This window comes from Camarhynchus parvulus, chromosome 10, assembly GCF_901933205.1.
Source record: "Camarhynchus parvulus chromosome 10, STF_HiC, whole genome shotgun sequence".
Lineage (NCBI taxonomy): Eukaryota > Metazoa > Chordata > Aves > Passeriformes > Thraupidae > Camarhynchus > Camarhynchus parvulus.
Window position 1 is genome coordinate 10,482,449 of NC_044580.1, and position 13,182 is coordinate 10,495,630.

A 13,182-nucleotide genomic window follows, 5' to 3' on the forward strand; every position below is an offset into this window, starting at 1 on the left:
TAAAAATAATCAAAAGATAGAAATGGGAAATCTATGGTGGTGAGTTTTAGAAGAATTGTTTTCAAGGACATCATCATGTTAGTAGTGGGACTTGAAGCAAACCTTGTGCAATGGTTAACTGGAAATTGCTCTATTTTAGGGATTATTTCAGGAACTATCCATTATGTCATTAGCAGATTGAGGAATCAGTTAACCAAGGGAAATGTGCTTCTTAGGCATTGCTGCAGTGAATTATTTTGTGATGAAAATAATGTTTGTGTCCTCACATCCCACAAATTTAACAACAGTGTAATCTCTGTGATTTCTTAATAATGATAAGAGTGGCACTGTTTGAGGGGTGATAGTGGCAACATCCAAGTGGAGAGTTTCCCACGGTTGTGACAGCAGATGTGGGCAGCAAACAATGAAATGAACCTTTTCTATTCATTCTGTTTCCTGTGAGCAAATATTCTGTTCCTCATTGTCCATAACAAAACCCTTCTGAGTGCAGAATAGCTATAACAAAACCTTATTTATCAGCAGCAATATTTACCCTGCCTGTAATCCATTATCAGCTATTTTATTTTAGTTCTGAACAGGACCTGCTGTTTGTTCTCTTCTGCACAGAACAAGAGATCAACCCAATGAAGCCGTCACCTGTGAGCTCAAGTGTAGGGTATATGTTACATGAAATATTTCTTATATAGTTTAGCTCTGAAAACATTGTTAAAAATATTGTTCCTTATTTGCTGTTCCAAATTAAAAATATAAATGTAATTAGCTACCATCTGTTTCTTTGAAACATATTTCAAAGAAATTAATCACTTGTAATGAGCTAAAATCAGGGGTTTTGAGAACTTTGGGCTCATTTTGACTTGGTCCTGTGCTTGATGCCTGTCCCTTCTTGTTCCCCTTTATGGGATCATTTACAGTACAGCCAAGAGATGTTCATAAATTCCTATTAAGCACGTTGACAGCTTGTTACTTTTTTCCTAATGTTTCCAGAGCAATATGAGATAAAACAAATATGCATATAGTAGTTTTTTGCCCTTTGCTCAATGCCTTTTTATCACTTTGGGGTTTTTTATTTCAGTACGTTAATCTGATGTGTGTGTGTCAGAGCATCTTTCTCATATCTATAAAACAGTTCCTTCTCAAGTATCTATTTGCAGCAGAAGCTAGAAAAGTTTTCACACTGTTCTGTAGACGGTGTGTGTGAGAACAATGTAAAAACTTACTAGAACTATGTAAGTGGTTGTGCTGCATTACAGTACCTGGGGCAGAGAATCAAAGCTGCTCTGGCAGCCAGTTCTCTCCTGTGAGAGAAGAGCAAAAGTGCTGGGAGGTCTAGCCTGGCATCCTGTCTCCAGCAGGGCCAGCCCCAAGCAGGAGCCTAGGGTATGGCAAAAATAGGCAAAAATGTATTGTATGGGAAACAATTTCCCTTTCTGGTGCTTAATCCGCAAGTCTTCCCTCTTGTCTTTTCCCAGGGGTGCCTGGTGCAGTGTAGAGCAAGCGAAGATGGATAAGGATTCAACACTGTCAAAGACTGTGCTGCCAGAGAGAGGTCAGGATGTGTTTTCAGGTCCTAAAACTGGAACAAGAGGCAATCTATAAGGCTGTTCTTTCAAACTGAGAATGATCCAAGTGGAGGACTTGGAGGAATTCTGGAGAGACAAGACTAAATCCCAGTGCTTTATGCATGTCATACAGGAGAAAGGAAAGCACAGTGAGGGAAGAGGTGCCTTTTCCCAGCTCAGTGGTCTACGGTGATATCCATGGAAGAGCATCACCCTGCTTAGTGTAACCTGCTCTGCTCTGATCTGAAGGGCAGGACATCCACAGAGGATCACTGCTGCTTCACATTGTAGTTTTGGAACTGGCAATAGCTATGAAGCCCTCTCTTTTGGCAGCATGGACTGACAGCATAAGGACTGAACACTTGTGGGGATGTAGGTATACTCTCTTTTTGGAAAAAAAAAGAGTTCTCAAAACAATTCTCAGGAAAAGCCCCTGTCTCCCATATCAAATTTGTTCTGTGCTGGTACCTTGTTTTCATGGCTACTGCTAGCACAGTAGCTGGGTGTGCTGGCATAACATCTGCTAGCTTTTATTTGGTTTTGAAAGCTCTTGAGTTTTTCTCTCACAAGTCTCATGTTAATATGCCTTATATTCATGGTATGGATTACTGTGAGACTTCTGAAAAATTGATTGAAAATGGGGAAGTGCAGAGGCAGCTCCTCTTAGTGATACACTATCTTACACATCAAAAGAGCACAGATGAGAACATGAGAGATTGTAAAAACCCTCAGCTGGGAGGAGTTAGATAAACACTCACCAATGACCTGCCTGTTAAACCTTTTCCAGAATGTGTGAGTCTGAGAGATAAAGGGAGCTATAAAGGGGGAAGCAGCTGGCAGGGGCACCAGATCAAACTGACCACAGCTCCCAAAAGGTTGTGGCCCAGGTTTGAAGAGGTGCATTCCTAAGGAATCACTATGGAGCCTGAGGAGTACAGACAGAGAGGTGAGTGATCCGTGCTTCTTGCAAATAGGTAACATCTGCTCATGGAGATCAACTGTTGTGGGGCTGTGAGTGATACCCAAAATTAGGATGGGCTATATCCTCTTTAAATGTGCACTTGGCCTTGAGACTTGGATCTGCTGAGGCAAAAATGTGTCCCAGGGTTGAGTTTAAATTAATGGATTTAGTGTCTGTGGGTAACTTAGCCTTTTTGGTTACTCTGGCTAAGATGCTGTGGGAAAGCTGCAAAACTGTAATTCTGAATGAACGTGTGCTAAGGGGTTGTGCACAATAGCTTTTCACTGGCTTCACACCCTGAGACTGCAGTGGTACTTTGACAGTTCTGGAGATGGAGAGCCAACTTTGGTTCCAGGGCTGCAGGAGATTGCCTTAAAAAGTGGAGAAAGAGTGTGGAGGGATGCAGCTGATTTCAGAGGATGCAAAAGCAGGTTTGCTGTAATGACAAGGAAGTGTAGGACATGAAAATTTAATTCCTGTGAAATGCAGTTTCAGTTAATTTGTAGGCAAGAAAATCTAACCTTTCAGTAACCAAACAAACTGTGCTTGTACCATCATTGTGTTTTAAAGGTACATTTGAACTATTCAATGATGGCACTGAAAAAACCCTGTAAGCCTGTTTTAGAACATTATTAGATGGGACAAGTAGGGGGTAGGAGGGAGGAGCTGGGAGCAGTATTCCAATGCTATTAGAATCTCTGTCCAATGCTAAGGACAGATTGTGGGGAGTGCCTGTACTGCTAGTTAGTGTTTCCATAATTGAAACTGAAACCACTGGTTTGCCTCTTGCAGGGAAAGAGATGGTGGATTACATTTGCCAGTACCTGAGCAATGTGAGAGAGAGACGGGTGACTCCTGATGTACAGCCAGGTTACATGAGAGCCCAGCTGCCAGACTCTGCCCCAATGGACCCAGACAGCTGGGACAACATCTTTGGAGATATAGAGAAGATTATTATGCCAGGGGTAAGAAATAAAGTATCATCATGGCAGGAAAAAGCCATTACTACCTGGGGTGAACACCAAATCCTGGGAATGCACAGGTTCTGCAGAACAGTGTTCTAAATAAGTAAAGTACGCAAAAATGTAGCATTAATCTTGTAGATGTTATGTTCACAGTTGTGTTCCTAACTATCATTTAAGGGATTAGATTGTGAGTGTATTTTTTAACTACTTTGTATATAACTCATATTTGCTTATAGGGAAACAAATTCAGCAGTATGAGAAAATCATTAGCTTCACAATGTCTCTACCTGCTGAACCATATAATCTTAATTTCAGAGATGTGGAAACTGGGCACAGCAAGGTGAAACAACTCTTGCCCAGCTTCATGCACATACAAGGCTTGTTTCCTGTGCTTGAATGTAAAAGTCTGCTTCCTCTTGTACATAAAGACTGCAGATTCTGCTAAGACAATTCATATTACCAAATTGCATGTTTTATGTAAGAAGCTTTTTCAAAGCCCGTTCTCAAATTTTTTATAGATGTTTGCAGAAACTTGATCTGATGTAGGAGAGGCAATCAGATTACATGCACTTATGCTGGTGTCCCACACACCAGCTCATTCAGGCATATAGAAGGGTTTATATAGTTGTAAATTGCTGTGTGTAGCTAAAGGCAACTTGTTGTTTGACAAAATGAGCAACTTTGTTGCAAGGATTCCCTTTATAAAGATAAATATTTTGATAAATCTTCCTGATTCTGGTCTTTCAAACATGGCACAACATTCTTTCCTGTTCAGAATATTTGCCTGCCTGTTTAATTCAGATAAATGCTTTTGCTGTTATTTGTAATTTATCTGTTAATAATGCAGTGTTATCATCTGCTAGTGCTGCTGTCATGTTGATATTATCTCTGCAGCTCTCTGCTGCAGATATATAGTTGCATGTATTATGTTGCTGTAATCCTTTTCTCTCACTTTAAACAGACAGGAATCACTACATCTCATGCAAAGTTTTGTGACATTTGCAGACTGAACTTCTACATAATTCTGTTTTAGGTAGTCCATTGGCAAAGTCCACACATGCATGCCTACTTCCCAGCTCTAACTTCCTGGCCTTCACTCCTTGGAGATATGTTGGCTGATGCAATTAACTGCTTGGGATTCACATGGGTAAATGTTCTGGGGCTATTTTAGACATTCCTCTCCTGTGTGTAACATGCAAGAGCAGGTCTTAGTCATTCTTTCTTGTGCTCTGAGTCAGTATAATTATTTGTTTTAAACAATTGTATGTTGTTGCATAAATGAAAATTGTCACTTAAAAAAAAACCAATCCAAAAGAACATATAAGAACAAGCATTACCTAGTAGTAAGAGGCGAATGAAGAAAATATACTAGAAATGTCTGTTTTCAAATTCTTTGCATATCACACTGAGCACTGTTCCTTGTCATCTAGTCTCAGTGCCAAAACTCTTACACAAGCAGTGTAAGCAATAGAGCAGCCACCATCCATGACTGCAGGCTAGATTGGGCTCCATTCCAGTTCTCTTGCTCCTTTGAGAGAGAACACACTTCCTATTTTTCCTCTTGTGAAAATAATTGTTTGGTATCCTGGGCCAGAATATCTGTGTATTTTGTATCCTCCTGCAGCAGCTACAGAGCTCTACTTGCTTATAACTCTGCACACTGCAGAAGTTTCTGAAGCCAGTGTTTCTACAGTGCCAAAGTTGCCCAGATTTTTAGATGTGTGTCTCTGTGTAAGAAAGCAGAAGCCCATAAATCTGCAAGAAACTGGTTGGTGTGGTCTCCATGTAGCTGTATCAGATTAGCTCATTGCCTCTCTCAGCTCTCAGTTGGATGAGAGATCAGTGCCCAGGGTGAACTACAGCCTGATTCTCCTTTTTCAATTTTTTCTAGGCCTCCAGCCCAGCCTGTACAGAACTGGAAATGAATGTGATGGATTGGTTGGCTAAAATGCTGGGCCTTCCAGATAAATTCCTGCACCACCATCCCGACAGTGTGGGTGGAGGAGTACTACAGGTAGGGGAGATTAGAGATGGCTTTATCAATGTTTGTTTTCAAGTGAATTTCTCTCTGGGTGATAAGCTTTCCTAGAGACAAAACCAACAAAATTTTCTATATGACTCTGAATCCAAATTTGGCATTATTTTCCCAAATTTTAGTATTAAATGTGGTAGATTATAGAATAAAACTGCTATTGCTTTTAGTGCTGTGTTATGAACAAACAGCAGGTATTCTTGTGGTCTTTTAAAGAATAAATGAGTCAGATTTCATTTCTTTAATCTGTTTCTGATCTTTCACATCACCATATTTGCACTAAAATGATTCTTACATAATTAGAGAAGGAATCCTTGTCACTATCCTTCTGACACACTCCTTAGCCACACAAGAAGTTACTTTTCCTTTTTCTCATGTCTACATTTTGTCTCTGAGAGGTGCAAGGTCAAGGCCTGAACTGTTACCTCCTTCCAGAAGACATAAGCAAGAGTTCCCTGGAATCAGTGCTGCATCTTTGTTATTATAAGGGGCTTTGATCATGTTTGTAATTTTATGGGAAATACTATGTTTTATTTGTAGAACAAAAGGAAAATGTGGTTTATTTACTCCCCAGAACTCAGTGCTGCACGTTAAAATATACAGCAGTTAAAGGGCTTTGTTTTGTGCTGCTGGCCCAGAGAGCTGCTCATCAGCTAATGACTCTCCACTGCGTCAGAGAAAAGCAGGAGTAGCAATAAAAGAGGGGGTGGGCACTGGGCACTTCACTGATTTCAGCAGATCCCTGGCAAAATAGCAATGAAGTAGCAGTTGCAGTAAATGAGCAATGTCTTTGCAGAGCACTGTGAGTGAATCAACCTTGGTTGCACTGCTGGCGGCAAGGAAGAACAAAATTCTGGAGCTGAAGGTTTCTGAGCCGGACACTGATGAGTCCTTGCTCAATTCTCGCCTCGTCGCTTACGCTTCTGATCAAGTAGGTTCTTATGGTTCCAAGGAAGACCAATTGCTTCTGTTGTCTCACTCAGCCTTTGCCATGTGAAGTCACATTTCTGTACCACAACACAGGAATGTCTCACAAGTGTGGACCAGTTCCCCTGCTGCTGCTTTCTGCAGATGTGGAAACTGAATCAGTGTGAGGCGAGGTTTTTAGGGTCTTGGCAGTCCTCAAGAGATTGTTTCACATGACTGAGTTCTGCATTTCCTTCCTGTTTTTCACAAAGCCTTGATCCAGGAACTATGTGCTGAGCTCATGCTGCTTCATCTCGTGTATCTTCCCAGCCTCCTTCCCCTCAGAGACAGGCATGCTCAAGGCACTGTTACCTGAATGCTGTTCCTGGCTGTGGGCTCCACTGTTGGCTTTTGCCAGCAAACTGGTTCTGTCCTTGGCCTCCTGAACTGAGCAGTACATTCCCCTGGGAAAACTACCACAGGAGAGACACTCATGCTCATTCTCTCTTAGTCTAACTAAAAGGACTGTATCTTCTAAGGTGTTTTGCTCTATCCAGAAGTAAACACACTTCAGGGGATTTATCTTCTTATGGCAGGGAGGAGGGAATAAACTGAGGTTGATTCATTTCTAGGGGATCCTTTAAGAGCTGAGTTTTGATAAATGTCCCTCCAAACCCAAGATGAGGATGCCTATGATTATATTTTAGAAACCAGTACCCAAGTAAATGAAGCATTCTTTGGAATTACAGGGTACAGTTTCTTACAGTTACTCACAAAGAAGATGCTTTCAGACTTGTATGAAAAGGGATTACAATAAGGTTGTTATCTCTGTATTTCTTGCCACCACTGTCTTTAATAAAGCCATAATTTATCACAGCTGTTCAGCCTCAGAGCTTGAATTCTTACTGTTTTTCTTATTTTAAAGGCACATTCCTCTGTAGAAAAGGCTGGCTTGATTTCTCTTGTGAAGATAAAATTTCTGCCTGTGGATGAGAACTTTTCCCTCAGAGGTGAAACTTTGAAGAAAGCCATTGCAGAAGACAGAAAGAAAGGCCTAGTGCCAGTCTTTGTATGTTCAACTTTCTGGTTGGGGTATTGACATAGGGTTATATTCTTGATGTCAACATGAAATTACATATAAAAAATTTCTTATTGTGTTGAAATACATTAGCTGAAGATTCAAATGTATACAGGAATTTCTATTTTATTAAATAAAATGTTTTTATGTTTTGACTGCCTGCAATAAACTGCCCACTTTTAAAGCGCTGCATCCATGTATTAAAAGAAGCCAAATCCATTATAACAGATTTTTTTTTCCTAGGTTTGTGCAACTTTGGGAACAACTGGTGTCTGTGCTTTTGACAATCTCTCAGAACTGGGTCCAGTTTGTAAGTGTCTTTTTTTTTCCCCCGATTTTTCTCTATGAAAGTATCTAGAGGATACTCTAGTATCTAGAAGATACTCTTAGATTTTTCATGCCAAAATGAAGGAGAGCTGAGTTTCAGACATGTCTTAGGGATGGCTGAAGTCAGTACAAGACTGCAGTGATTTCTGTAAGATTAAATTAGGATGCTAAAATACATTCTATTCGAGATAGATGAAATTTGCCAGCTGATAAATCTTTAATGTGGTTATTCAGGAAATACAGACTGTGTGGTACTGTTGTAGGATGGACCCATTAATACTTAATCTAGCAAAGGAGTTTTGAAGGTAGATTCTGGTAGGACATCCTCTGGATCAATCAGTATCACAGGTAAATTTGACATGGTTGCAAAGTCTATTCTAGCATAAATTCTGACCAGTAACTGCTGAAGACCAGAGGAGCTTTCTCTTATGGGCCAGAATGTGGCTTCTATTTCTGGGTCCTTTTTTGCTTGCCACTATATCTTTATTTTGTGCAGCTGAGGGGTACTGGGGAATTTCACTTAGTGAAAGGGCAGGTGAGAGAAATCAAATGTTAAAAAGACTCAGCCACATAAAATATAGAATAGTGAATTTTCTTACAGAGTCCATGTGGTTTCAGCATTATCCTATATTTTAGCATTATGGATCCACACTTTTAGAATAAAACTAGATTGTCAATTGCTTGTCAGCCTCCTCCAAAACACTGCACCTGGTTTGCAGAGAGGAGAGATTAGCATGCACTTCGATTCCCTATGTCCCTTACATAACAACAATCTCAATTCCAACAGGTGATTCTGAGGGACTCTGGCTTCATATTGATGCTGCATATGCAGGAACAGCATTTGTATGTCCTGAATTTCGGTTGTTTTTGGATGGAATTGAATATGCAGATTCCTTTACTTTTAATCCTTCTAAGTGGATGATGGTCCATTTTGACTGCACTGGATTTTGGTGAGTATAGTCAAAACACAAACAACACCAAAAGGATAACATGCAAATTGCAAAGTTTTTCTCTGCACTTTGCTAAATCTAGTTCCTTCTACAATCCATAGGGTTAAAGATAAACACAAGTTGCATCAAACCTTCAGTGTTAACCCTGTCTACCTCAGACATGCCAATTCAGGAGCTGCAATTGACTTCATGGTAAGTTATCATTTAAGCTGATATTTTGTATTGCCTGTAAAATTTTCAATCAGACTGTGAAATTCCTCTCACATTCTGGAGTATGCTTATCTTATAGCTGGTCTTACTATGTAAACCAAATTATACTGAGAACCTAATGCAGAGAAAATAGCAGAACTTTGCAGTAAGCCCTGGTTATGAAGATTAATTATAAAATTGCTTTCAGATTGAAGTACTTAAGATTTTTACACAGGTGCACATCCAGCCTTGCCTTTCTAATGCAAAGGGTCATTTCTGTTTATTGTGTTGCTGAAGTAATTCCTACTGATGCCATTTTGGCTGGATTTCTTGTATCTCTGATATGTAATAAAAGAGAGAAAGGAGTAAGCAATGGAAAAGCCATGCTCTGAAACAGCAGGAGAATGAATTACATTTTTTCTTCAGAGTAAGGTATTCATAGGCGAGCTAAGAGGCATTTCACTGCAGATACATCTTACAGCAGATTTCAGTACAGTAATACAAAGGAATATTCACTGCCAATTATTTCTGCTATGATCTCACCCTAGTCCTGAAAAGATAATTGTTTTCTTGAAATCAATAGTGCTTTTCACTAGAGGGGAGAGAGGGAGGGATGGAAAAAAGGCTATTGAGTCCCTCTTGTGGTGAAATTGGATTCTGCACGTCATTGTGCAGCTTCCCCGAAATATTCCTTTACACGTTTTCTCACTCTTTTCCTTGGAGTAGGTGTTACTTCGTCTGGAACTGCCTACCCCAGTATCAAATCTTGCTGTTTATAATTGATTTGGAAAAATGTTCAGGAAATTACAGGAGCTGAAGTGAGCACTAGTCAGTCCTAAAGTGTAAATGGCCACATCTTAAATTGATTATGCTCTTAAATGCAAAAGGTTGTTGTTATAAGCTGGCAATTAATTTAAAATTCTAAGCATATCTAAGACATAAATTAAGGGGAATAGCCAAAAACTTATTTTTGCAAATAATTGAAAAATATGGGGACACAGTGTTTCTTTGATGTTTCCTAGGCTTAGCAGATTTTCAGTAACATGACACTATTTATCTCAAGAGAGGTCTCTGACCTGAGTCTGAAGCAGGAAATGTAGCACTGGAAGGAGAACTCTCCTTTTTGTTGTTTCTGCACTCACTGATGCACTGTTCTGTTTTCACAGCACTGGCAAATTCCACTGAGTCGCCGATTTCGTTCTCTGAAGCTGTGGTTTGTGCTTCGTTCCTTTGGGGTGAAAAAGCTTCAGGCTCATGTCAGACAGGTGTGTGAGTTACCAGTGTGTTATGTTCAGTTCTTGGTGGGTGAGATTAGTACACTCAGAGATGCAGAGATGAGGAATCCTCTCACACTCAAAGCTTGCATGTGAATTCTAAATGCCTGCTGGTTTTACTCTAAAATAATCTGTAAAGATTGACTGTGTAGCCAAAAATCTCCTGTCCCCCCTTCTTGACAGCACTGGAGAATGGAAAGGGACTTGATCACTGCCTTCTGCACTTTACTGAGCCATAATCTGGAGAAGCTTTCTTTGAGGTCAAGTGGCAGCTGTTTGGGGCAGGCTGTGATGAATAACTGAACCCACCACTATGAAAATGTACAGGCTTAAGTCTCTGATGGAGTGTAAATAGGAGGGGTCACATTGTGGATCAATGGTTGCTGCAAAAGGACTCTCATATGAGAAGGCACATTCTCTTTTCAAACCTCCTATGGAAAATCTCAGTGTATAGGCCAGTTACTCATGTTCATTGTCAAGGCTTTGGGCAAATAGAGACAGACTTTAAAATTCTTAGCTTTGATGTCATTTTTCTGTTTGCTCTTATTCATGCATTGGAGTGATGTGTTTTAGTAAGGAAAGGAATTCCTTTTAACTACCCAGTTTAGCATCTTACAAGTGGGTTTGTGACAAACAGATAACTTTTTTTTCCCCTTAATTGTAGGGTACTGAAACAGCCAAATTCTTTGAATCCTTGGTTAAAAGTGACCCACTCTTTGAAATTCCTGCCAAGAGACATCTTGGGCTGGTTGTATTTCGCCTAAAGGTAAAGATTGGCCCCTTTGCACTTCCCTTTGGAATGAACTGACCACAGCTGACCTCTCCCCAGACATTAATAACTGTGAATATACTTCCAAGTAAGAATTTGTGATTGCAATTCTGAGATATGTTTGGATGTCACTGGAAATTCTAACTATACTATTTTTTTTATTATTCATATTTAAAACAGGGTCCCAACTGGCTGACAGAAAAACTCCTGAAAGAGCTGAGCAGTTCTGGCAGGCTCTTCCTCATTCCAGCAACCATCCATGACAAGTTCATCATTCGCTTCACTGTGACATCTCAGTTCACAACCAGGGAAGATATTCTGCAGGATTGGAGCATCATTCAACACACTGCAGCCCAAATCATCAGCCAGAGTTATGGGTTGCACTGCATCAATTCTGGTGATGGGGCAGGAATCCCCACTACAATAGTTCAGCCTACTTCTGATGCCATTAGCAATGTTCCTCAGCTTTACTTAGATGGAGGGAAATACAAAACACCTTCCAGAAAAACAGTAGTACAGCCTAAGAAATTATCAGTAAGTGCCAGTAAGTGTGGGATTAGTCAACAGGTGAAAGGTCAAGAGGATCCTCTGGATGACTGTTTTCCAGAAGATGTCCAAAATGTTACCAAACATAAGTTAACCTCTTTTTTATTCAGTTATTTATCTGTACAAGGCAAGAAAAAGACAGCACGTTCCCTTAGCTGCACCAGTGTGCCAGTGACTGGTAATCTGGAGCAATGTAACCCCAAAGCAGCAGCCACTGACAAGAAGGAGTCTTGTGCAAATGCCAGAGTTCTTTCCAGGCTGCCTGAAGACATGATGATGTTCAAAAAAGGTGCCTTCAAAAAACTAATTAAATTCTACAGTGTCCCAAGTTTCCCAGAGTGTAGCATTCAGTGTGGCCTTCAGCTGCCTTGTTGCCCTCTGCAGGCCATTGTTTAACAAGTAAGAGAGCTTGGTCCTTAGAAAGAGAACCAAAGTTTGCTTATTCACACGCAATACTACATGTTCTTTTGCTCAAAATGTAAGCTGTGGCAATGACCACTGAGAAAATGCCTGTGCTTTTACTGGTGAAAACCTCATGTATTTATAGATTAAAATATCAAATAAATCTTACAGGCCTATAACATGAAACCTTCTGTTTTGTAGACTATGGTAAAGAAAGTACCAATTTCTACCTTACCAGTGCTGGTAATGGCCCCAGAGTATGCCGGCCCCAGGAGGTGATAAACAATCCAGGTCTCTATTTGCACCACTGGTTTTTGGTTTTGTGGTGGTTTTTCCTTTTTTTTTTTTTGTTTTTTTTGGAGGAGGTGGGGGGGTTGATACCTTGACTTTAACTCTCTAGACTGATATGAGGATCCGTGTGTGCAGCCAATGCCAACATCACTTTTGAACAGTGCAAAAAGAAGGATATAACCTCTCTAAGAGATTTTGCTGCAGCAGGGCAATTTTCCCAGAGTTAAACACAGCAGCCCTTCCAGTCCACCTGTTCTAATCAGCTAAGGGAGGCTTTGTGCAACCATGTTACAAAACGGTTGCCCTTGCAAAGCACCTGTGGCCTTTCTCAGCATTACCTAAGGTCTGTAAATCACAAATGCATGAGGAAAGGGAGGAGGAATGATATTTTCTTCTCTCTCATAACGAAGAACTAAAGGGGCATTATAATAAAGAGTCTTTATACGACAAACATTTTGCTACAAGAGACCAGTGATTTATGTATATAAAAAAACAGGGGGGAGAAACATCTATTAAGGAAAATTTAAATTTAGGAATAGTACAGTTGAGCCAGGAAACATGGTGATTGATGGACTTTATTCTGGGAAAGCACAGCTAGATGCTCAGTGCTTTCCTTGTAGCTGTTTCCAGACAGCTACAAGTCACCCTACCTTGAAGGCAGTGCACTCAGACAGATGGATCTTCCCTCTGATCCAGAACAACTATTCCCAGGTTATATAAAAAATGAGCCTGGTTAATGTCTAGGCCCTTATACAAAATCAGCTAAGATGCAGGTGGAGTTGGAGTGGTTCTGCTTCATTAAGACAATCTCTTATTCACATGTTATTTCTGCTAAAAAATCAATGACTATGTTTCATATCACTTTTAATAGTGCTATTAAATCTTTCTGTTTACACAATAAAGCAATAAACACACAGTGAGGATGGCAGTCCC

The 13,182-nt window shown here is 40.2% G+C and overlaps 1 protein-coding gene across 2 annotated transcripts; it reads left to right on the forward strand.

Annotated features, from left to right (window-relative positions):
- Window positions 1-2,421: 2,421 nt before the first annotated feature.
- Window positions 2,422-11,952, forward strand: HDC (histidine decarboxylase). Of its 2 annotated transcripts, XM_030955379.1 has the most exons (12): window positions 2,422-2,505; window positions 3,313-3,485; window positions 4,519-4,632; window positions 5,377-5,499; window positions 6,314-6,448; window positions 7,349-7,492; window positions 7,745-7,811; window positions 8,616-8,778; window positions 8,880-8,970; window positions 10,134-10,232; window positions 10,906-11,007; window positions 11,191-11,952. In XM_030955379.1, exons 1-12 carry the CDS (start codon window positions 2,478-2,480, stop codon window positions 11,950-11,952), a joined length of 2,001 nt encoding a protein of 666 aa, XP_030811239.1. In that variant the 5' UTR covers window positions 2,422-2,477. The 2 variants fall into 2 exon arrangements, with proteins under 2 accessions (XP_030811239.1, XP_030811240.1); XM_030955380.1 differs by lacking the exon at window positions 10,134-10,232.
- The last annotated feature ends 1,230 nt before the right edge of the window (window positions 11,953-13,182 follow it).

Bases quoted from the DNA above. Each gene is read 5' to 3' on its own strand.
- HDC (XM_030955379.1), top strand. From the start codon at position 2,478: ATGGAGCCTGAGGAGTACAGACAGAGAG. The intron at 5,500-6,313 runs GTAGGGGAGATT...ATGTCTTTGCAG, and splicing joins TGGGTGGAGGAGTACTACAG to AGCACTGTGAGTGAATCAAC. The intron at 11,008-11,190 runs GTAAAGATTGGC...TATTTAAAACAG, and splicing joins TGGTTGTATTTCGCCTAAAG to GGTCCCAACTGGCTGACAGA.